Source organism: Aulonocara sp. 'chitande type north' Nkhata Bay, linkage group LG11 (genome assembly GCF_057382095.1).
Source record: "Aulonocara sp. 'chitande type north' Nkhata Bay isolate Kocher_YH1m ecotype deep benthic linkage group LG11, A_spYH_male_GT1.1, whole genome shotgun sequence".
Classification (NCBI taxonomy): Eukaryota; Metazoa; Chordata; class Actinopteri; order Cichliformes; family Cichlidae; genus Aulonocara; species Aulonocara sp. 'chitande type north' Nkhata Bay.
The window spans coordinates 2,695,812-2,721,892 of record NC_141354.1 but is presented as its reverse complement, the minus strand read 5'-3'; the positions used below and the strand labels follow the sequence as shown (position 1 = coordinate 2,721,892).

At 41.1% G+C, this 26,081-nt stretch overlaps 1 protein-coding gene across 5 annotated transcripts in view; it reads right to left on the bottom strand.

Annotated features, from left to right (window-relative positions):
- The window catches only part of cdk14 (cyclin dependent kinase 14), a 238,337-nt gene that overhangs the window by 166,041 nt on the left and 46,215 nt on the right, over window positions 1-26,081 (bottom strand). Inside the window, exon 1 of one of the 5 annotated variants that reach the window (XM_086310193.1) lies at window positions 22,877-22,994. The exons of 1 other annotated variant lie outside the window; for it this stretch is intronic. In XM_086310193.1, coding sequence (XP_086166319.1) covers window positions 22,877-22,960 — 84 coding nt within the window. In that variant the 5' untranslated portion in view covers window positions 22,961-22,994. Of the gene's footprint in view, window positions 1-3,067; window positions 3,089-8,555; window positions 8,709-22,876; window positions 22,995-26,081 lie in introns of those variants that run through there. 3 more of the 5 variants (XM_086310194.1, XM_086310195.1, XM_086310197.1) reach the window with 3 other exon arrangements.

The following is a 26,081-nucleotide window of genomic DNA, read 5'->3' as shown; positions in this document are numbered from 1 at the left end:
ATGCAAATGGATCTGCTGTGGGTCTTCATCATTTTGAATGCCAGCCCTAAGATATTGTGGATGAGAGTCTTAATTATCATACGTGGTGGAATAAAAGTATCCCAACAGATAAATTATGGCCTAGATAGAGACTTTTCATTGCAGCGATACGTACTGCATTTGCAGTTCTCATATTTTCACCTCATCTTGCATTTGGACCACCTTCAACAGGCTTTGACATCTAGAAATCTCACAGCGGTGAGACAATGACAACATATTACTTACTTCTGAGTAAGTCCTTGAAAGGGAGACATAACATCATTAATCTCCACTTCAACGACACAAAGCAACGTTGACATGTTTTAGAGATGCACTCAGTAGACTTTGGAGAAACATCAGCAGCTGAGCATCCGCACAGTCGATGCAATAGGCAGAAATCACAAATGAAAGTTAGCCTTTAACTGAGCCCACTTTACAGAACAGTCACACAGGCACACGTAAAAGAAGAGGTGAGATCTAATTTTACAATGCTTTGATTTAATATAATAAATAATACATGTTTTTGACGCTATTAGAGTAACAGATGGCATGCTTGAAAAACGAAGGCCACACAGAAGTACAGGTCAGTCAGTTTGCATGAACTCCTACTGTAGGTGAAAATGCCCAACTTTACAACCTTAAAGTAAATTTGGTGTGGGTGAAGGGTCTTGGGCATCTCACCCCTGATGAGACCCTGTGGCAGACATGCTGGAGACAGTGTGTCTCTTTCTCTCTCCTTTGTAGTGGGTAGAGCTAGAGGAGGTGACTGGCAAGAAAATATACTGTGAAGCTCAGAAAAGTGAAGAAAGTGAAAAAGATGCAGTTACTACCTCTCAGTTAAATCCATGTGACCTTGTTCCTTAACAGCATAGGAATTACAAGAAGCTATGAATTAACTCCATTTACAGGTGAACTGTGAGGCTCAAGGAGAATTACACTGAAAAGGATGGAAACATTCAGAAGATGTGTTGTATCAGAGTATTGGCCTGATAAAAATGTAGGAAAATCAAACGCTACATAATTTATGGCATCACTACTCAAAGAAATGATCATGGACAATAGGGCTGCCACGATTTGTCGACTAGTCACGATTACGTCGACTATCAAAATTGTCGACGACTGATTTAATAGTCGACGCGTCGTTTGAAACTTTGTAAGATCACAAAAGACGCAGGAATAAGTAGCAGGATTTAAGAGTGTAATAACGGACTGAAACAGAAGATGGCAGCATTGCATGTACAAGGATGTCAGCTACCGTTAAACCCCGAAGAAGAAGAAGAAGAAGAAGCAGCTGTGTCCCAGAATTCATAGCGCGGCCCAGCGCAGTTTCCAACAATGGCGGCAGCTAGTTAGTTTTAATGTTACTCTTATTATTCTTTCTGGGTCACAAAATAAACGTTTAACATATTATCAGGCGAGAATGTAGCTGTGTAAACCTCAAATATCGGCTCAGTTTATCAAGACACCGCATATTTTCAAAAGCGCTCCGACGTTTTCGGAGACGTCTGTTACCCACTAGCTCGTTAGCGAGCCGGGGGCTAGGTCACTAGAGCCGTGAGAACACCGGACTCCCGGCAAATCGTTTTCAAACCCACCGCTGTCTTTCGCTACTCAGGTTAAATATATATGAGTCACTTAGATAACTTAAAATGTTATTGTTTGGCTTTTTTTTTTTTAGTATTTTATTTGTTCCTGAGTAAATCAGTTTGTCTGAGATTAAAGTTATAGTTTTTGCACAGCTGAATAAACGTCAAGCAGACAGCTGATTATCAGAAGTGTGAGATGCTCCAGAATTTACTCCAGTGTCCTGTTATATTTTAGATAGCAAGGAGTTTATTAAACTTCACCGAAACAATCTGCAAATGTCATTAAACTTTAATAAACTATCATCTTGTCTTTATTTTTAGTTAGCACAGACCTTAAACACTTAAAGCTGTAAGCTAATGATAGTTATATGAGCAGATGCTGCTGGTGCAATAAGCTGTAGTTTTACGTCTAATGGATGATGATCTGATTAGTCGACTAATCGCAAAAATAATCGGTGACTAGTCGACTATCAAAATAATCGTTTGTGGCAGCCCTAATGGACAAATATCTCGCGGGACTACTTAAAGTCAAAAACAAGCATAGACTCGGACAGGCAGCTCCAAGACTGATGATTCTAAGACTGCACAGGCAGAGAATCAAGCATTGGATCTAACTATAAAAGTAAGTATTATTATTAAAGTAATAACAGTAATTAGTAATATTATTTTCCCAAACTGAATTTATAATGAATAATGAAACTAGAACCCTGAGTTTAATTACTCAGCTCGTAACGACAGAGGGTAAAACTCTAAATATCACAGTTTATGTTTGTTACGGACCTCTCATATTAAAAAACCCAATAACAGCGATTTCAGAGATGTGCAGAGGTCTGTCCAGGATCACACTGGTTGCTTGACAGCATTTACTGACTGTGTTTCAACATGTCGATGGATGTTAACATGAAATGCTGTCAGAATATACTAAACTCTGAACTCGGTCTGGATTCAAACATTCAGTTTTAATTAGGTGTCCTAATAATCTTTAAGAATATACTAGAGTTTACTGTAGAAACATTAGAACTACTGCTTGTATTTGTCATGCAGTCCTATAGAATAAGCTTGGGAACAGGCTTAATGAATAACAAACTATAAGATGTCGTTTTGCAAAGACGCTTCGGCATCTATCACTGCATCACTGTGTGAAATGTCTTACAAATATCACCCATGTGCATCAGTATCTCAGGTTCAGTGACCAGTGCCAACCAGCCTCGTCTCTTAGAATGACCGAAGCTTCTGAGGTCCAGTTACCTTCCTGGAGGAGGAAGTGTTCTGGCCAGTTAATGACTCAGGCAACCCTCCTACCTCCCTGATTAGTGTAGCCAGTCATTGCCTATGATTGGGACACTGGAGAACGAAAGGTCCAGAGACATAAATGACTAAATTGGCTCACTTCCCAGTTGTTCCAGCTTCAGGACAGTGCTCGGTCACTCAAGAGAACAGCTGTGACGTCGCCAGCTCCTTACCTCAACCTCCGCCCCCCTCTGACTTCGCTCCTTCCTAAGCCCTGGCACGTTAGCCCTCGCTCATCATCAAACACTGTCACATAAGGCTGTGAAACCCAAGCCAAGAGTGCAGCATTAGAATAAAAACAATTTAATGAGCAGAGCAACATTTGACTTTTTTATAATGCAGAAGTGCTAGTGGCAATTTTCTGATTTTGTCTCCCTGAAGACAAGGGCTGCTCTGAGGATTCATTACACGGAAGTGAAGAAGTTGAAGAATGGAGAAGAAGGAGGGAGGGAGGGTGGGGCACGTAAACGAGAATGATCAGCTTGCAGAACTAGGGGAACCTATATAGATGACAGCTGGAAGGAGCGTGTTTGGAGGCGTGGTCCTGCTCCTGAAATTCCCATACATAATCTCCAACAGTTACTCTATTCTCAGTAACGCATCTTTGTAGCATCTGCTTGGCAACTGACTATAATATTATTATCCAGCTGTTTGTCAAAACTCTCCCCGTGATCCCCCAACATGGCCAACACAGCAAACACAACTAACACAGCTCTGGTCTTCCGCTGTGTACCATAACTAAGGTTACAGCTAACTTTATAGTTAATCTGTGTAGTAAACAAGAGTAAATGTCAGTGGATATCTTTGCATAAACTTCCATGGCACTTCATTTAGCTGTTGTTGAGGTATTGGAGGCTGGACCAGAGTGTTTGACGCACAAGAGCGCTATCATGTTATTGGCATTGTTAAGCCCCTTAATGACCGCTAGCATACTCTGCTCTGCAGCACTCTAGTATTTAAAAACCAGTTTTATGTAACAGTCCACTTGAAATCAGCATAACAAAACAGCATTACTAGATGCAGATCTCAGGTCTAATAGGGCATTTACCACTGACTCATTAGCACAAGTGCCACTAAAGTAAACACATTCACTTTGTAGCCACTTGATGATATGAATCACACCATGTGCCACTGACTCCATCTCCAGGGATTTGCATCTGAATAAAAGTATCGTGTTCGCTGTCAGAGACCTGCCTAGGTGAGGGTCTTACACTGAAGGGACCATTCCTTACTTCTCTTTCTAGGAGCCGGTACAGACAATATTGATGCTCTGGATTTATTTGATGCGCAGGTATTGGTAGTAATCCCTACAAACCTGGACAAACAAAACTTGTCTTAGTGGGTGCAATCCATCGAGGACAAGGTTAAGACAAAGTGGTGGTACAAACACAGGGTAAGAAAAGCTTTTGCTTGGAAGCTGTGTTTTTGTGCTTGTTTTCAGTCTCACAAAGCCAGTCCTCTCACAGCACATCTCTCACAGTAGGATTATAGTCAGGGAAATATCCACTGCAACTGCCTGAACTTGGCAGCTTGAATTCTGACAAATTCCTTAAGGATAGGTAGCAACCAACCTTTTTAGCTAAACAGACCTTAGCTCATATGGTTATGCGGTATCTAACCTGTGATCAGAGGTAGTGTTTGTCTTACAAGCATCAACTTTACCAAGCTTGTTTTTACTTCAATAAACAAGAAATGTCCATTCCTCATCCAAATACTTGAGGCATACAGTGATGCTTACTCTTGGGAAGAGGCTGTACACAAGTTGTAACAGTCACATGTTTGTGTTTTAGCAGTGTCCAACATGTGGATCTGCACATAGGCCCAACACTGTTCAACTTTAGTACAGTACAGTCCCCAGAGCAGGAAACAAAGGGCAACGGGATCCAGGACAAGACAACCAGACTAATGTCTAAGTCCAACTGTAAAACTCTCCTCCTCTTCATAGGACAGTAAGTCAAAACAATTCTGCAGAACCAACACATGTTCCAATTGAAGTCGGGTTTATACATAAAGATTTCATATTATAGCAACAGCCTCAGAGTCCCACACAGTGCTTGTCATGCTAAGGCTTTTGAAAGTAGAACAATATCCTTCCAAACATACAATGTGGCAATCACACTTTTAACAGAAAGAAGAGACATTTGGGCATTATTATAATATGTACAGTGGGGCAAAAAAGTATTTAGTCAGCCACCGATTGTGCAAGTTCCCCCACTTAAAATGATGACAGAGGTCAGTAATTTGCACCAGAGGTACACTTCAACTGTGAGAGACAGAATGTGAAAACAAAATCCATGAATCCACATGGTAGGATTTGTAAAGAATTTATTCGTAAATTAGGGTGGAAAATAAGTATTTGGTCACCTCAAACAAGGAAAATCTCTGGCTCTCACAGACCTGTAACGTCTTCTGTAAGAAGCTTTTCTGTCCCCCACTCGTTACCTGTATGAATGGCACCTGTTTGAACTCATCATCTGTATAAAAGACACCTGTCCACAGCCTCAAACAGTCAGACTCCAAACTCCGCCATGGCCAAGACCAAAGAGCTTTCGAAGGACACCAGGAAAAGTATTGTAGACCTGCACCAGACTGGGAAGAGTGAATCTACAATAGGCAAGCAGCTTGGTGTGAAAAAATCAACTGTGGGAGCAATCATCAGAAAATGGAAGACATACAAGACCACTGATAATCTCCCTCGATCTGGGGCTCCACGCAAGATCTCATCCCGTGGGGTCAAAATGATCATGAGAACGGTGAGCAAAGATCCCAGAACCACACGGGGGGACCTGGTGAATGACCTGCAGAGAGCTGGGACCAAAGTAACAAAGGTCACCATCAGTAACACACTACAACGGCAGGGAATCAAATCCCGCAGTGCCAGACGTGTTCCGCTGCTGAAGCCAGTGCATGTCCAGGCCCGTCTGAAGTTTGCCAGAGAGCACATGGATGATACAGCAGAGGATTGGGAGAATGTCATGTGGTCAGATGAAACCAAAGTAGAACTTTTTGGTATAAACTCAACTCGTCGTGTTTGGAAGAAGAAGAATACTGAGTTGCATCCCAAGAACACCATACCTACTGTGAAGCATGGGGGTGGAAACATCATGCTATGGGGCTGTTTTTCTGCCAAGGGGACAGGACGACTGATCCGTGTTAAGGACAGAATGAATGGGGCCATGTATCGTGAGATTTTGAGCCAAAACCTCCTTCCATCAGTGAGAACTTTGAAGATGAAACGAGGCTGGGTCTTCCAACATGACAATGATCCAAAACACACCGCCCGGGCAACAAAGGAGTGGCTCCGTAAGAAGCATTTGAAAGTCCTGGAGTGGCCTAGCCAGTCTCCAGACCTCAACCCCATAGAAAATCTGTGGCGGGAGTTGAAAGTCCGTGTTGCTCGGCGACAGCCCCAAAACATCACTGCTCTCGAGAAGATCTGCATGGAGGAATGGGCCAAAATACCAGCTACTGTGTGTGCAAACCTGGTAAAGACCTATAGTAAACGTTTGACCTCTGTTATTGCCAACAAAGGTTATGTTACAAAGTATTGAGTTGTATTTTTGTTATTGACCAAATACTTATTTTCCATCCTGATTTATGAATAAATTCTTTACAAATCCTACCATGTGGATTCATGGATTTTTTTTTTTCACATTCTGTCTCTCACAGTTGAAGTGTACCTCTGGTGCAAATTACTGACCTCTGTCATCATTTTAGGTGGGGGAACTTGCACAATCGGTGGCTGACTAAATACTTTTTTGCCCCACTGTAGCTACTTTGGATGCATAAGCAAGTGATCCATGGTCCCAATCTGACCTGAAAGTCATGGGCTGGGTTTGACTTGGATAACACCAAGATTTGATTTATCACAATACACCTAATGTGTGGCTAATATATGCTGCACCTGTGACAAGCTCACCTTGAGGAAACACTGTCTGTCATTGGATTCATCTAAGAAGTTGGAATGGAGTTCTTGGAAAGGATACTGCTGGCTATAGATGACATTTAGTCTGACCTAGATCATTAGTTCAAACATACTGACTCACTCAAAATAACATCTTTTTGTTTTGGTTTGTTTTGCTCCATTGTTTTTTACAGCCAAGACTTACAAAGTCTTGTGTGGCTCGTCTGCTCTGGCTGAAGAATGAAGCCAGAGCAGAAGTGCCAGATAGTTTCCTCAAGTGACCACTTAAGTCTGGGTCCAAAAGCAAGTCAATCCCCACAGACTCCAATGTTTTTACAGCCTGGTACGGAAAAACGGATGTCTGCTAGGCCTGACCACACTATGTTCAGTACCTTAACTGGACCTCTAGATTGTGTATAACTTGCTGTCAACACCTTTTGGAGTATTTTAATTGAATTATCTGCATCACAATCCACTGCTATTCAAAAAGTTTGTGTATCAGTTTTGTAGAGTGAAATTTTCTTAGTTTGTAACTTAGTAGTAACTGGCAGGTACGCGGGTACTCGCACAGGATGGAGTACTAAGTTGTGCTACTCAGCACTCCAAATATAGTCACTTCTGGCTCCCGCAAACCAACATGTCAGAGTCAAAACCAATAAGTGATGTCACAGTGGAGCTGACCACAGTAAGTAAAGTAGAGCTGCACAGTTAGGTATTCCTGCAGACATATAAACACAGAGGAAGCCAAGTTTGCCTCCACTTATGCCTTCCATTGAGTGCAGCATGAACAGCCTTTCAAGCTTCTCCATTAAGAGGACACTACTCTCGATTTGGCTCTTTATTCTGACACTTATGCTCTCAAACAGATTACACCCTGTGTCTCCTGTTTCAGCCCTCCTTCCTTATTCTCTCTACTTCCTAACAGCTTGGCTTGTCTTCCCAAGGAGCTGCATATGGCCCTGCAGAAAGGCTCGCACACATCCACGAGACGCTACCACAGATGGTAAATGGCCTGTCCCTGTCTTCCTCTCTCTCTCCCCCTTTCGCTCATCCTCCCCACAATGCCCACATTCCATCCCTCCGGGCTCGGAAAAAGAGGAGCGTGTTGCAAATTTGCCCAAAGTGGGACATCATATTGTAGAGTGAGCAGAAAAACGCTGCAGCGGAACATCCCGTCCATTAGACGAGTACACATCAGCACCCATTTCAGCGCCACAACGGAAATGCTACCTATTAGCACGAGGGAGGGGGGGAGTGAAGGAAAGAAGGAGGGGAGCTGACAGTAGTGACGTTAAGATTTGACTTTGTTGCGAAAACTGCAGACACACACTGGCACAGACACTCAATGTCTTCTCGCTACTTCCCTTCTACCCTCAGAGTCCCTCATCACATCCTCCCCACTGACACAAACTGATACTCAGGTGGACTACTTTCAGGCTGTCATGCATGCCAGTATGACAGCCTATCATTACTCCGGTCCTGAACAAAAAGCCTAGTACGCACACTATGCTCGCACATAAATCAAATCCATTCCCCCTAAATGCACATATGCTGACGCCCTTGCACATCTGTACATTGTACAGTGTTACGTGTGTATGTGTGGTGTGTCTGGGGAATACTATTCATGCTCATTTACACACACGCGAACAGAAGGGATGCAGCTGAGGCAAGGGAAGAAAGGAGGAGGTGGAGGCGGGGTGGGGGTGATGACAAGGGATGCAGGACAAAACAAGCGCCAATCTCAGCCTTGCTCTTACCTTCCAGGAGGAAACAGCTCACCTGGATGCCTCTGAAGAGCAGACAGAACGCACTCAGGCCAACCTCTCCTCCTGCAAACCAGCTCAAAACATCGCCCTCCCTCCCTCCTTCTCTCTCTCCCTCTCTTTCACTCTCTCTCGCTCTCTCTCTCCCTTCCCTCTCTTCCGCTCGGTTTGCAAGCTGGAAATGATGAGATTGTACTATAAGCAGAGGGGGGAGTGAAATTAGACACAGTTCAGGGTATTAGGAGGCTACGTTGTTTCTGGCCGAGCGCCCTGGGAGACTGCAGGCTCTGTGGCTCATAGGTGACAGGGAGGTGATGATGGAGGAGGTGGTCGAGTGGAGGCGTTTGTTACAAATGGATGCAACACAGCAACACAGAAGAGAAAGAGGCTGACAGCGAGGACATCCTGGAATCCTTGAGGACCCCTGCTCTGCTCTGAGATGGTACAGCCCAGAGGAGTATGAGGAAGCAAACAGTATCTAAAGCAGCAGCAGCAGCAGCTACGCTAGCCAGTTGAAACTACCGTGATTCAGCCACAACGCGTGTGTGTGTGTGTGTGTGTGTGTGTGTGTGTGTGTGTGTGTGAGAGAGAGAGAGAGAGAGAGAGAGAGAGAATCTGAGCTGAGCCAGGTAAAACGAAGATGAGCTGTGTTGATTACAGGGCTACAGCCCCTTAGGTGAAACCAGAGGCTGAGGTCCTTTGTCAGCCCAAAGCATTCACCATAACTGGAAGACGTGAGATGAGTAGTGTAAGAATACACCTGACACCTTCCCTAAATATAATCTAGACCTCATTCTGGAAAAATGCCACATTGTCTAGCTGTAAAAAAAGACTTTTCCCTTCAGATATGCTCTGATATGGTCCCTCTAATACTAAACACCTTAACAGCTCAGGAATATAAACAGTGCACAGATACATGTTATGGATGATTCCACTGAGATGAATTGATGTTCAGTTTCTATGTCGAGGGGAAAACCTTTGCTGAAACCAAGCATTCAAAGCTTTTGGCTTCAGGGATCAGCTGTACTGAGTCCGACCTCATTATTTGAAACTTTGACCATAAAACAGTGCGTGTCATGATGGAGCGGTAGTAATGGTAGCACCATCGACTCATAGCAAGAAGGTCGTGGGTTCAAATTCCCCATCTTGCGGGGACCTTTCTGTGTGGAGTGTGCATGGTGTCTCTTGTGTCTGAGTACTCCACCTTCCTCCAACAGGCCAAAGGCATGCAGTTAGTGGGATTAGGTTAATTAGCTCTAATCTAAATTCGGTGTAAATGGTTGTCTGTCTCTCTGTGTTGCCCTGTGATAGGTTGGTGGCCTGTCCAGGTTGTACCTTGCCTCCTGTCCTACGCCAACTGGGATAGGTTCCTGGTTTCTGTTAGAATATCACAAAGCCTGACTGGGCTAAGAATCAGGAACTATTTCATTGTTTTCAAAAGCTACAGCCTTCTGTTGTCATTAGCAATTTTACGTATTTAAAAGAGCATCAAAAAAGAAATAAGTCCTAGTAATCTGTCCACTCACTTCCACTAGTTAGAGATTGCACGTAGTCTATATCATCCTTTGCAATAAATGACAACATTAACCAAGCTCTCTTGCAAAGATGATAAATAGAGGAATACATTCTCTGGTGTCTCTTTCTTAATAGTTTATACCCACTGTGTGTAAACCTAGGCCAACATGTATCGGCTCTTCTTTCTGAGCTGTAGCTATACAGCAACAATGAGAGCAGTGAACTATTAACCTGGAGCACCTTGGGTGTTATGAAGGGCTGTCACGCATAATGCTCTAAAGTACGGGGTTCAGGGTATCAGATCAGGACATATAAATGAAGAGCCTTCATGTCAAACCGAATGAGTCTACAAGCTGGGTCAGATTAGCACTAAAACTGGGAATTAAAGAGCAGAGAGCCGCACCTCGGATTGCTCTGTGCGGACTTTGTCTAACAGCGCTGCGTGCCACTTTTGCAATTGATGCTGCTCATAGTCAATTCACCAGTTCCTAAACGGCATCAAAGGTGTTTCAAAGAACACCTGACAGTTCAGGATATTTCATTCTTATCCCACTGGTGCAGGTCTGACTACCACTTCAATGAACAGGCCGTCCTTTTTACAGATTCACTGAGTTTGCTTATATAATACCTGCTGCGCTGCGCAGATAAACAACCTATAGATATGGATACAGGTTTACGCAACAAATGTGACTGTTCTCTAATAAAGGCTTTGTAAATAATAATGTGTCACATGACCATAAAATAATGACTATATAATCTGATCACGCCGCTCAAATTGCATTTATCCAGTCGTACTAACCCATGTAGAATATTGATCAAGGCTCCTGATTAATACGCTGCTGTGCACGTGTCTGATGTTCATCCTTTACTTTGTTATAAATATACTTTATCTCAGCTTGTGCTTCCTGTGCTTCTAAGCAGTGCTTGTGAGTCCAGGAGGAATGGGTTTTGATATTTCATAGATGGGGTTGAGACTAGAGCTGGTTTGGTTTTTGACTGTAGGTACTAAGGACCTGCCATAGGACAGGCGCCATTTTGATTTGGGGCATGAAACAGGTAGACAAGGATAGAATGTTTACTAATTACTACCCAGTATTACTAGCAAAATCATAGTAGGCTGAATCTGTGGGCTTAGGGGTGATTGACTGTAAGCTATAGGAGTGTGTGGTAGCCACTCCTATAGCTCTTGTTAATAAACCCTCTACAGTTCTTGTTTCTTACTTGTTACTTCAACCTGTCCCCTGTAAGCCACTTTGCAACCCTCCCCCCACCAACTTCTTCTTTTAATGCTTTCTGATATGCATTATCTCAGTCAGCAGCCTCTTTGTTGTCAGTGTTACCTACTACGTATGGTGCAGGGGTCCTGTGCTGCTCCCTACATACCTTTTGTGTAAGGCATAGAAGCTGAATTAGCATTTTTGACTGATTGTTTGTTATGTAGAAGTTCTGAAATGTTCATCTAAGGATTTCTTTGGCCAAACTGTGAAATTTGTGCACCTCCTAACAGTAGGATCGATAAAACTATGAACCAGCAAAAGGGTGTCGGGGCAAATGTGGGAGAAGCCTGATCTGATCCTCCAGCTTACAGACGTTAAGGATCTATCTAATGATTGCTAACATGATGTAATCACAGACCGTGGGAGGTCTTTTGGAGTCCAGGGCTCAGGAATGTTGGAGCACAAAACTGGCATTGCATCATATTTGTGTTGTTAATGTTTCAGCTCAATAGTGTATCATCATCATGAAAGTTAGAATCCAATAAATAAGTGAAGTGTGTCTGATGCGCTCATGACCCAAAGCCAGCGGTACAGTGGTGCAGTAACGCTGCAGATGATCGTCAAGTGGATTATGTTGCTTCAGTTTTGTTGTCTGACAATGTCATTTCTCTGAGCAACCACTAGATGAAGACAGATGAATGTATGACTGTACGTGAATGTAACATTACCACAGCAATGAGTACACAACTGAAACAACTTACTGATCAGTTGAAAAAGGAGTGCTTATAGGAGTAGCAAAGGAGCAACGTGAGCTCAGAGTGCTTTTGAAGTGGACCCTCATAGCATCTTTCCTAAATTCATGAGTGCCATCAGTGCCTACAGAGGAGACGCTGCCTCCCAAATCATGACATTCTCCATCACAAATACACATCATCAAACAGCACAGCTTTTCTTTGTTAGGACTCTGGCTCAGACTCACCACCACCCCTTTCCCCTACCTCCCCATGTTTTCTCTTTCTCTCCGTCATGGATGACCTTGACTGACAGGCTTGTTGCTACAGGAACCACACCATATCTATTGTGTCGTAGTGTGGCAGGAAAGTGTGAAATCCACAATAAGATGGCTCAGATTGGATTGAAAATGGAGTCAATTTCAAACCTGCAGCAGACGGCAATCACTTAAAACCAGAAAAATGAAGGTTATTTGCATTTTAACAGGATTTAACCCCCCAAAAATAGCCTCACTAACACACACACACACACACACACACACACGTGTGTACAGATTCAGGCTAAATGCATAACGGGGAGGTACAGCACAGAGCTGGGGTGAAAAGCCCGTAGGTCATTCATTATTCAGTGGTGCACAGAAAACGGTCTCCTGACTCTGGTCCGAAGCAGATAAAAACGCACTCACACAAACTGTGTGGATGGTTGAGTTCACTGTTAAGCATTTTTGTAATAGTTATTTAAAGTCCACCTGAAGGAGGGAGGGTCTGTATTTGATGAAGTCTCTGTGGAAGAGTTCATGTGCAACGTTCCCTCTAAGCTGCGCACTGCTGGCACGTCTCTGCGCACAGAAAATCTGCGCTGCGCACAAAAGAAAATCTCACCTGAACTGAAATTAAAATTAAAACTTTAACAATTATGTTTTGCAGTGTTAGTCAGTGAGTGACTGGCTGCTCCCGTATGGGATTAGAACGATGCCACCTTATCCCAAAGTCCAGCCAATGATGCGATTCACATTCGTATATACGCAGCTAACCAACGTGGTTGACAGGCTCTGACAGCGTCCTCATGTGTCGACACCGGTGTTTAGCTAGCAAAGCGGCTGATGTGGAGTGAAGCCACGTTAATGACAACGTGAACAACCATTGGAGACGTGAGCAGGACAGACGGAACAACTGACGGAAAAAGTGTGGACTTTATACCAGTTTTTAAATTGTGTTGATCGGCCACGTAAAAGCAGAGTTATGATAAAAATATCTGCAATGTTTGTTTTTCTTCCTAAATACTGTCGTTGTTTATATTTACTGCAGGAAGAAACGGTAAAAACTGCGTTTTACAAGGAAAACGCTCGAAAGTCTGTGAGCAAAAACAGAACCAAAAACCCCAGCCTTTCCTACTGGTGGAAAAATGTACCATGTGGACCAATCAAAAAATGATATGGCAACATGGCATTTAGTTGTTGAGATACAGGAGGAAGTTTTAGGAGTGACGGCGGTGTTTTGAGATGTGAGAGATTTGCGACGTTTAGCACAAATCTTGTGTAGTTAGTGTGTAGTTAGTGTGTAGTTAGTGTGTAGTGTAGTCAATAGTTTTGTTGTGTGTGTCAGAACAATGAGGCGACTGCTGAATGTTACAGGTGTTACAGCAGTGATACATCTCCTGTTGTCAGGCCTGCAGGTATCAGGCTGTTGTTCTCCTTCATCTCATAGTGGACAGAAATTATTTTTTGGAGTGGCACAAATAATTTGTGTGGCATCAGATTTGATGCAGAACAGCTGATTGTTCTGTAAATAGTAGTGATGTGTCGTTCGCGAACGAAATGGCTCTTAGAGCCGGATCTTTGAAGTGAACGACGCGAGCCGGCTACTTATCGCGAGCCGTGTTTTTTTTTTTCTTTCTTTCTCTCACCTTCTCTCTCGCACTTTTTTCCGCTTCACTCCGCATGCGAGCCTTGTGCTTTGCGCTTGGAAGAGGGGGGAGGGGCGGTAAAAACTCCAAAACACGTACAAAACACAACAGAAGTGCTCCAGGATGCTACGCCCAGCCTTGAGCTTTTGTTACCTAGAGGCTACACAAGCCAGCAAGTACCAACGACCTGATTTGGTGTGTGGTAGTAACAGGTAAATGAACTTTTTTTTTTAAAAATTATTTGAATATATATATATGAGTGCTTGTGTAGAAATACACAAACCATACACATATGCTTTCAAGTGTGTAATTTAAGTGATCTAGGTAGCTCTGTTTTGAAGTTCAGTTAAAGCAAGAAATGTGTTTTGGAGTTTGTACATGCTTTGGAGTTTCTATGCGTTTTGTCTCTAGGGGCCACTGTATATATTTATATATAAACATATATAAATAAAACCACTTTTTTTTTTTACATTAGTAATTCCTTTTGTGCATAATTTTATATTATTGTTAATAATAAATTAATTAAAGCAACAAAACAACCTGAAGAGCCGGTTCGGAGCCAAAAGAGTCGGCTCTTTTTAGTGAGCCGAGCCGAAAGAGCCGGATCTCTAAAAAGAGCCGGAAATCCCATCACTAGTAAATAGTTTGAAATGTTTATTTAAAAAAACGCCTTGGCTGCAAAAAACTTTGTTGTTTGCATAACTCAGTTACTTTTTTGAAGAAGTAACTATACAATAATTGCCCAACATTGGTCATTATTTACTGTATTTTGCAGACAGAGAGTTACAGGACTCTCTCCCAGACCACAGACTCACACTCATAATACAAGTCACAGCTTTATAAAAAATTTTGTTTTCAAAATTGGAGTTGAAGTTATTTTTCCTTCCAATAGTGTTAACATACTGCACAGGTCATGAACAAGATTTATTTTACATTTTCATTGTAAGTGGGCTAAAGCAGTTAATTAAAAGTCGTCTAACATAAATGTAAATGCTGTAATTTGATTATTTTAATAAACATGTAACTTGGATGGATTAGATGCCGGCGTGACCACAGTGCACACGTCTGCTGTTGCTCACAGTGGTCCAAGGGGCCGCTCAGGGAGTTTGAGTGTTCACTCAAATACATGAAAAATTAGAGGGAACACTGGTCATGTGGTCACCAAAAATTAGCACTGACTGATGATGAAATCTACATCACTTAGACCCAAGTGGTGCCCAGCTAACATGCGAACGCAGAAACTATAACGTGTCTGTACGACTATCAGGGGTTAAGAGGTGAACGCTTGCAGACAATGAAAAGCCCACCTGATGAGCAGAGAATATGAGTCGAAGCGACATTAAGAGGCTACAGCATCGATATGATATTCAGATTAGAGATTAGTAACTGAAAGCACGAGAGACCCTCCTGACGCAGTTCAACAACCTGAGCACGTTCAACGATAACGATATGTATCGCGATATAACTTTTTCTCGATAGAAAAATTTAACTATCGCGATAGACCTCGCCGCTCTTGTCCTCTTAAAAAAAAAAAAAAAAAAAAAAAAAAAGAACAGCCAATCCAAATTACGTAGCGAAGAGCCGAACCAATCACAGCCGCAGCGTCACGTCACGTGACTTGTTACGTACAGCACAAGTGCCAAGCCGCACATGTGTATTTGTTTGGGAAGCAGCCAGCCGCCGTGCCGCCCGGGTAACGGAGGAAATGAGTGTGCCGACTAGAAAAATCAACCGAGCGTGACCGAAGAGAAAACAGATGATGGTTCCAATGCCGGAGAGATTGTCGAACGGAAGAGCCAGAGAAGTCCCGTAGTGTGAAGGTATTTCTGCTATTTCAGGTCTGACAAAAAAACAGAGTAGCGTTCACTGTAAATTGTGCCGAAAGCAAGTCTGGAAATACAATAAAGCGGTGCATGCGCTACGTCCACACGTACCCGGGTATTTTTGAAAATGCAGATTTTTCTATGCGTTTGCACCTTTCGTCCACACGTAAACGGCGTTTTTGGTCACTGAAAACGAAGATTTTTGAAAACTCCGGCCAGGGTGGATATTTTTGAAAACTCCGTTTTTGCATTTACGTGTGGACTAGAAAAACGGAGAAAACGCAGCGTCAAAGGTGTGCGCATTTTTTGACGTCACACTGTGCGCCACGTTATTGTTTCGGTGAAATGAATTTCTACAATACTGTTACTGTTAATTCTACTCTCTGCAGTGTTTAAATGCTTACATATACACACAGTTACTGTCCCTCCACACATACGACTCGGTTCTGCTTCTATGCCCCAGCTTTGTTTACTTTTTCCCACCGAGGCTTCTAGACTTCTGATTGGCCAACATTTCTGCACGGTTAGGAATCTAGCGCCACCTGCTGCTTTGGCATGTTCATAGCAGCGTTTTCCTTCATTTCTGCCTTTACGTGTGGACGGGATTATTTTTTAAAACAAAAACGGAAAATCTCCGTTTTCAAAAATACCCGTGTATGTGTGGACGTAGCCTCAGTCTCTGACTGGAAGCGCTAATTCGTCATTCGGCTTTTGTCAGACTAAAGTAACTGTTAAAACTGTTTGAAAAGCTCAGCTATACAACAAGGAGAGGTTGAGAATTTCCTTTTAGTTCTCAGTTTATTTGATATTGACAAAAGTTAGTCAGTTTTGTCTGTTCTTCTGTAAAACAAACTAAGATTTATTTTTAGAATTAATATTTTGTTTCTAAGTGGAATTGACAGTTTAGTCTGTTTCGTTTGTTCTATTTTGAAACTTAAACGCTTTAGCGGCTGCCTTTTGTGTAGTTTGCAATATTTGCCTTTATTTATCTGAAAAAGTCTCATGTTCCTTAAGTACATCTACCCTGTTGAACTTATTATGGGAAATAAATATTTAAATAAAAACAAGCTGCTGATTATTTCACATTTTACTTGTGAGCAACGGCACATTTAAATCTTACAAATATAGTTATTTGGCTTATATCGTGATAGATATCGTTATCGCCTGAAATGAAAAAAACATATCGTGATATGAAAAAATCTTATATCGCCCAGCTCTATCAAAAAGGGAACATTTTTTTTCATCAGAACATCATGACAGTGTGACTACCTGACAGAAATGAATCCACAAATTTGCACAAATTTGGCCTTTTAAAAGCATGTGGTCGTCAAGTTTTGATCAGCTGTAAAACAGCCTGTTTCAGTTTAAACGTTGTTTTCAGTAAATTGCATGTTCAAATAAATGTTTTGTCTCACTCTCATTTCTTCTTTTTGCATTTTGAAGCTCGACTTGGAACCTTGTTAAGATCCAAACATGCAAAATATGATTTGTTTGCCATTTTTCAAGTGGTTTTAAACTTTTGATCGGGGCTCTATGAAACAGCTTTAAGTCAAGAAATCATTTTCAATCTTTTCCTCACAGTGGGGACATTCAACAGATTCACCGAAGTATACATGTTTCAGATCACATGCAAGGAAAGAAATCTGAAGTGAAAACCTGTCAAAAGAAAACATATATTTGTATAGAGGAACCTAAAGGAACCTAAATCTGCATACATTATATGGTCAAAATTACATTATAACAATTGTGCATGGTTTATTTGGTCCAATAAGTTTCTTATTATTGCATTGTTATAGTTATGTAATTATTTATTTACCCATTTGTTTGTATCTAGTTTTCAGCAACTTTATATTTTAGTTTCTACTGAAACTGCCAAAGAGGGGAGCAATTTTAGCTCGTGGTATTTTAGAAATCCACGTAACTCTGTTAAAATACAACAAACATTGCCTCACGTTTCATGACTGATCCTAAAATGAGTTTATTCATCATATAGTGAATTCTGGTGTGGGGAGGCAGATGTGGACGAGATGATAAACTGTCTTTGTTCTGTTTTTACAATAATGTTTGCTCATAAAGTTTGAGGAATGCTTTATTTTCAAAAAAGACTTTTTTCTGTCATTTGGTAATGATTCAACTACAGGACATCAGATGTGAACAAAACATCAGTTTCTTCATACGTGACAACTATGTGAGAAGAAACAGGTGTACGCGACAACAGTGTGCCATGTTTTGGTCGTTGCCCACACGTTGTTGTTGCTAACATTTCTCCACATTTTTCTCCGTCTCTGAGCTGCTATCAGAGTCTACAACAGCAGAAATTCTCACTTGATGTTTCTGATAATACAACAGATGGAAAAATGTCCTGCAACACATCATTCAGCTGGAACATCAAACCAAACTTCTTATGGTCCATCCAGAAGCGTATTAATCCTCCTGGATGGACTATAAGAATGATGAAAACCCCAAGAGCCAAAATAGAAATGAAAACGAATCATATGATATACTGTATACAAATAAAAAACATTTCAGTTCAGTTCAAGTTTATTAATATCGAGTGAGAGAAACAAGGAGCCTCAAAGAGTTTTATATTGTAACATAAAGATTGGAATTCAATTCTGCATTTAACAAGAAGCCAATGAAGAGAAGTCGATATGAGAGGAACACGCTCGCTCTTTCTTTCTTGTTCCTTTCAGAAGTCTCACTGCAGATTTCTGCATAAACTGAAGACATTTTAGGGCGCTTTTAAAATGACCCGATAATACTGAATTATAATAGTCCAGTCTAGCTTTCCAGCATCACATGATTTCAGAGTGGCACATTTCTTTCCACCAATTTGATATCAGGCTATCACAGTTCATCAGCAGCTTTATCAATGAGGCAAGTGGCTCACAGAGAGCCAGTTAACAGTTTATAGGGTATAAACCATACCCGATCTCACCACTCAACTGTTCTGTCATTAAGGCGGGACCAGCACAGTGGGGGACCAGTATTGATTTATCCATCAAAAACTCATTTCAGTAGTATTTGGTCCTCTGCTTGGCAGCCCAGATGTGAGACTGTTGTTCTGAACTGAATTCCTGCTATGATTCTTCAGTCTTCAATGACCCGAGGGAGTTTACACAATCAGGTTCAAGTGGATGCCTGTTTGAAATCTGATATTGTAACACTTGCTGTAACAGAGACGAGAGATAAACTAATGCACACTGTTTTGAATTGAATTAATGTATTTCTTTATTCATCCAGTCAGACAGGCTACTTGCAGAAATACATTTGTTTTAGCATTTTACCCTCTTTTTAAAAGTTCTGGTTTAATGTACCCGCATACCTGATTCCAAACATTTGTAATCATTCAACGTCATCAAGATTTATTTGGCATCCGTGCATGAATTTAAAAGACTGAAAACTATAGACAGGCGCTCGGATTTAAATGAATCTATGTGTATGTGTATTTGTATTTGCTTTGTAAGACCAACTGCAAGCAGGAATGTTCATAGATTAACAGCTGTAGTGATACCGAATGAAATTTTCTGTTGATCCAAATTTTAAAAGTGTTATGAGATAAAATGGGCTAGCTTCTTGCTGACATTAGCTAACATACGCTCACTAACCAACACATATAAAATGTTAGATAGACAATGCACCAGCTAACCTACCATCTTTAGCTAACAATAATATTAAATTCTATAGTAGCACTTTTGTCCTTATGGGGAGTTTTTGTTGGAGTCTCATGCAGAATATGTTTCTAGATTAAAGCGTTTAGTACATGAAAAACGTTGCATGTGGCACATTGAGCATGTGTGTGTTAGTTAACATTAGCCAGATGGGAGAGATCAGGTTCAGATTTCATTCCCCAAACCAAATGATTTCTCCATCTGTTCATGACTGACGAAATAAATGTCATAACATTATTACCACACTATTACCGCTTCAGCTCCTGACATACTTTGATTGGTCGCTTTGTAGCTGTGGGTTGCAGTCATATGATGAGAAAATGTGAGGTCCTAGAGTTCTTTTTTGTTGCTGAGGCTTCAAATCAGCCATAAATAGATTCAAAAGTTCTCTCAAATCTGAGTTTTGGCCTGAAGGAAAAGCGCCCAAAACTGTTTGCAGCTCCTTCTTTGTTTCGCAACGGTTCACTTTTTCTTTGATTTTCCTTTAAAACCTACACCACACCACAGCATACAAATTACAAACAGTGGCAGAACTAAGAGGTACCATGTCTGCACAGAGTATTTTGACTCTGTGTGACAAGTTTACAGATTCTTTCTTCTGGTCACAAACCCTTTATGAGCCTTTTAATAAGATTCACTCGGCTGTGACCTCAAATTACGATGTCTTCAACTTGCAAATGAATTTTCAAAAATGATTGGACCCTCTCAAATTCACCTGTGGTTCCACCGCTACAGGCATAAGCTTTTTTTTAAACTTACAAGCTGTTCTGAAAAAAACTAAACGTGGAATTGAAGGGTTATTTATTTTTTTTGTATTGTACAAAAGTCTTCAGAAATCTCTTGTTCTTTTATGTTTTTATAGGAAAATGGAAATGGGTGCAATAATATATTATATTATTATACAGTTCTAAAGAGTCTGAAGGTTAGTAAGTGGCATAACCAACTTTATTCTTCCATGCCACCTGAACTCTTTCTTTCTGTTATTTCTTTAATTAATCTACAGGAAGCATACTTCTTGAAGGACATTTTTAAGCTGCTTTTTGTTCTATTCTGACACGATGATCCATCTTCAACAGTGTTAATTCCATCATTGATGGTGTTTTATTCTATGTTTATCTATCCAGGTATGCTTTTGCAGCACTGATTATGTATTTGGGATCATGCTGAAAAATAAAGCTGTTTTCAATTAGATGCTTTCCAGATGGTATTACATGATGGATCAAAATCTGATGTCTCTGGTTCTGCATTTATAATTCCATCAGTTTTAACAAGGTTCCCAGCATCACTAGTTGAAATGCATGAAAGAGCCTACAGTGTCTTTCACAGATTGCTGTAGCGGTCACTTTTCCATATTGACAATAATTTAAACCAAAACTTAAAATTTGGATTTATCGCTCTTTAAGACATACTGTTACTTTCAGTCTAGCTCTAAACTTCAGCCTTTTTTTTTTCTTGTTTGCCTTTATTAATAATGGCTTCTTCACAGCCTGCCTTTCCCTGAGACTGGTGAAGATGCATCTCTCAGGTCTGTGATGTACATAACTTTCAGATCTGCCAGTTTTTCTTTCGTTCTCCGTTTATCCATTTTTCAAATGCACAATGCACACGATGCTAAGATTCAGTATGCTGCTGATAGCTCTTTGGAAATCCCCTTGTTGGTCCAAAAATAGATTTTTTTCCCCCTATGAAACTGTCTTATCTTTAATATTTATAGTAACTTCAACTACAGAAATGGGAATAAAATGTCTTTTTCCAACTGGCAGCTAGTAACAAAGTATCTAAAGATACGATTTAAAATTGGTTCTTATCTAAGCTGCCAGTTCTGTTTGTTATCTACGTCATCTCTTCAGTTGGTTGCCTTTTTCATGCTTGAGGTTAGTTTTAATGTAAATGACTTAGCAAACAATCACACAAAAATGATTTGTTTGAAAATGGTCATGTACAAGGACTGAAAAGAACTGAATAAACAGCCAATGTCCAAAGGAAAAGTTTGAATGCCTACAGAGAACTACTGCTCGAGACCATCCAATCCAACGTTACTTATAGAGCACTTTAAAAACAACAACAACAAAGTACTTTCCAGTAAAAATCAGTGATAATAGTTAAGAAACCATGCATTAGACAGACAAATAAAAATAAAATAAATAAATAAAACTGAATAAATAGTAAAACATGAAAAGATAGACAATAAAATATACAAGAAATTAACAAAATAAAGAAGATTAAAAGAGATCAAAAAACTGACTAGAAGCTAACTCTGGTGCTAATCCTAAAATGCCTCAGAAAAAAGGTGTTTTTAAAAGAGATTTAAAAATCTCGATTGTTGGGGCCATCCTAATATGGAGGGGCAACTTATTCCAAACTCCAACAAAATCTGGCTCGTTGTAAGCTAAAGAAACGAGGGGTGGCTCAAAACTTTTCAACAGTACTGAATATAACCACAACCATCTAAGTGACTGATCTGACTGCTTCCTTCTTTTTATTCTGTTATATTATTTATTCTATATGATCTTGACACAAATCATTTTGGAGCTCTTGCTTAAGAGTACAGTTCATAGATTTTTGCTAGTGTTAGCCAACACAGGCACGTCTAATGATTAACTGATTAACTTTAGGTCACTGAAAAAACAAGTTTGTACTTTAATTTTGGTGAGTAGAGTTCTACTGTTTAATTATTCCACCACTTAAAACTAACTAGCAGTTATCTATGTTGTGCACTGTACTGTTTATGGATGCAGCTTGCTAACCATGCCTGCTAGCATCTTGTAGCTGAGTACTACACTGTCTCACCTGAATATAAAGACTTCCAGCACCAGAAATTCCAGCATGGAAGTAACCATTCGGTGACATGACAGAAGCTATGTCCTCCCTTTAGTTACTAAATGTTGTCATGCCATCTTTTCTAGCTGAAGCAATGAACATCCAAATATGGAAAGCAGAATAAAACTAGCTCATGGGGTCAGGTTAGCATGTGTTGCTATCACATTATCTGCGCGTTAGGTCATTTTAGGTCAAATCAAAATGTGAAACAAACGTAATATAAAAATACCTATCAGGAAGACTAAATCGGGAGGACCGACAGTTACAATAGCAAACTCTTCTACCAACTTTGTGTTTAGTCAACAAGGTCAGCAGAGACACGAGCTGCCAGAGGACCCAGATTTTATTACCTGAACTGGAAAAGTCGGCAGTGAGATCAGAGCGGCAGGGTGCGCCTCAGGTGGCTATTAAAATGAGTCCAGTGTGTTCACACTCAGAGCCCAATCACACCTCATGCTGCCTACATGCGATAATTGGGTCTACACCCTGCATGGGCACAGACACACTAAGCTGTGAAGTGCATTTTGTTCGATTTTTTGAATCTTTTGAGAGTTTGCAAGAGAAGATACATTTTTCCTGACCTTGAACGCCCCTTTGTTAAAAAAGCTCAAAACCAATAGAGCAGCACCTACCTGGTGGAGAAAAGCACCAATCAATTGACAAGGACAAAAGCGAATAACACCGCCGAAGCACCATATCCACTTAACGCCGGCCATGACGGAGAAGTGAATGACCTAGAGAGGATGATGCGCCCAGCTGCTGTTTGCAGCACTCCAGCTGTTTATATGAGTTTCTGTGTCAGTGTCTGTGTGTGTGCATGTGTGGTTGTGCATGTGGACAAATGCTCAGTGATATTCACACCCCTGCCTGGCCTAAATTCCCCTTGAACTTAGCGCATCTGTGCACAACCCTTCCCTCCCACTGACTGTCTTAGGATTTAGGATCCCGCTGATGCCTCTGGCTTCTCTCCAGAAGGAGAAGAGCCTCAGTGTCGCCCCTCCATCACTCTGTCATTGTTATTCTGTAGTGCTGTTCTCATTGCCCACCACCTCTGGGCCCTGCAGATCAATAGAGGAGCAGACCAAATCACTAACACACTGCGAATGAGAAATGAAACTGCTTATTGAAAAACATTTTGTCTCACAGGCCCAGCCATGCAATTAATTTAGGACTAATTCATAAAACAATAGGTCGTCCTGAGGGGGAGAGCCTCCAGACTATTACTTCTTCATAGCAGTGGTCAAACAGCTCACAAGTCTGCTGTTTGCTCACTGGGAGGGATAAACCGTGGCTTTGTGCTGCTGACGAACATCAGAATGCAAATCAGCAGGATGATACAACGGGAGCGCATGAAGCAGGCGGGGCTGCTGCAGAATTTAAAGAAGCGCTGTAATCCCTATTCATCACAAAGCACACTGCTCCGGGCCCTCAGATTAGCGCTCACGGTTTACTGTAGTGAACCTGCACACAGTGCTAAAGTCTGAGAGCGTGGGCTTCGGTAGAAGTTTGACTTCTAAAGCTGGATTGACCTTGGCCTGAATGCTAACTCCACACAGTCAAGCAGCCTTTGAGAGTTGAGTAAAATGGAGATACTTGAAAGCAGGGGAACTGATGCCAACAAAGCCAAACGCTGGTTTTAGAGAGTTGTCTCACAGCCTTGATTGTGACTAAAGGCACCACTGTAAGGAATACTGAAGAAGCAGTATAGGCTGTTGGAGATGAGCTAAAAGTGGCAAGACTAAGGTTTATGTTGGCCAGCAGATGGCAATGAGTCTCCTACAGGTTGTTCCTTCAAAGGCAGTGGATTCATCAGTGCATTAGAAGTTTAAGACTGAACTGAGGCCATGCTGCCGACTAGTCTTCTACTAATCTGTCAGTGACCTCCAAACAGCATTCCAGCAGCCTCTTAACAAAAGTCAACACATAGACTAGAAACCAAATGCAAAGATGGACAAAGAGTCAGAGTCAACAGAAACCCCCCAGCTAATGCCCCCCAACCTCTCCAAACAAAACATCCAGAAGGGCTTGATTATAGCATCTTGAATATAGTATGGCATAATTCCTTGTGCATAGCCATACTATCTCAGTCGGCCTTGGAAGATAACCAGGGTAGTATTTGGGTGGGAGACCACCTGAGAATACCAGGTGGCTGTAGCATTGCTTCTGTTGTGTTTATTGTAGTGTGAATATGAGAATAGAAAAATAATTTGTGTTGGTGATTGAGATAGGATGTATAAAATGTTCAAGTAGAAAAGCAAATATATCTATTTCCTGGTGTTTCCAGTGTGCCATTCGTATTTGTGAATGTCCACCAAGGTTTATGTCTCAGCTCATTTCAGCATTTCCCCAGTGAAAATAAACTAGGCCAATAAAATTCATACATTTTTGTTTATTTTTAACTTCCTCTATCTGCTCATCTCAGTTTGTCTTTGTGGATCATGTGACTCTGGGGTGGAGCCGAGGAAGCCCAGCGATTATAATGCATTCCATCTAAACTCACAACTTACAAGTTTGAAGTCAGAATTTTCAACTGGAACTCCCCCTCAATTTGGGGAAAGTCAGTGCAACCCCACTAACTCCAACTTACAACAATCCAAGAGGGCAACATTGCACATAAACATTAGTAAAACTTGTAACTAGAACTGCCACTCTTGTGTACTGATGACTCACTAAATAAGCCACACACAGAGACGGACCAGGCTCCGAATGCAAATGTGTTGCATCAGTATTTTAAGCACATACAAAAGTGCTGTGCTGCTAGTAGTACATGATGCTTCTACTGTGCTAAAGAGCAAAAGGAATCCTCGCTCATCCAACTTCAAATGAACACGGCATTAGTAAACACATTTTATCAGTTTGTTAAAGAGATCCATCTGCTGGTTAGAGTATCTATTTTACTATGGGGGCGTGTCTTTGTAGATCATGTGACTCTGGGGTGGTGTTGAGGACACCTATCCAGCTGCGCTAATTTGCACAGGCTCTTTCCTCAATCATCCAAGCAGACACAACAGATCTGCTCACTTTTCTGCTTTTGTCTTTTGTAAATAAAACACTTAGTATACTTGTGTGGGCTCCTTTTGTTGTAAGCTGGAACAAAACAGGGGTTCATCCTTAGTTTGCTATCATTAAGCTGCTGGCACATTTGGGAGAAGCTCCACACGGTTGCCACAGAGCCTGTAAGTTGAGTTTTGGCTCATTAGGTAAAGATAAATATTAGTGGTGAGACTGCACGCTGAGCTTGATGTGAGCTATTTAGCCTGACGTTGTTTTTCAGGGATTATCTTTCCCTACAGGTATGAGTAACACAGTATACTTGGGGCTAGTTGTTGTTTTATTTGTTTTGTGTAGATTCAAAAAAAAAACAAATAAACAACATTTAAAAATGTGAATAGTTGTGGATGTATTTATTTCTTAAATTTTAGTTGACAAAGTTTGGAAATCAATGTTTCAGTTAAGCCTGACGATGCCTTACGCATAAAATAATGATTTCTACTATCTTTAATCTAACATGGATAGTTCTTATAGTGAGAAAATGAATACTTCGTAATACTGATCTTAATCTGATCCTAATTAAGTTTAGTGCTGTATCCAATCTGAAAAACTAATCAAAATGTTTCAACACTGGGTAATAGGGCTGGGCGATATATCGAGTTTTTAAAAAATATCGATATATTTTCATACGAGATATAAGATGTGACAATATCGTTTATATCGATATAGTCTATGTTACGTTATAATTATACTTGTGGAGCCGCAGGTTTGCCTCTCTTTCGTCCACTTTTGTCTCTACGCAACGTTACTCGGCCTCGCCTCTCCTTCACTGAACACAACTCCCCC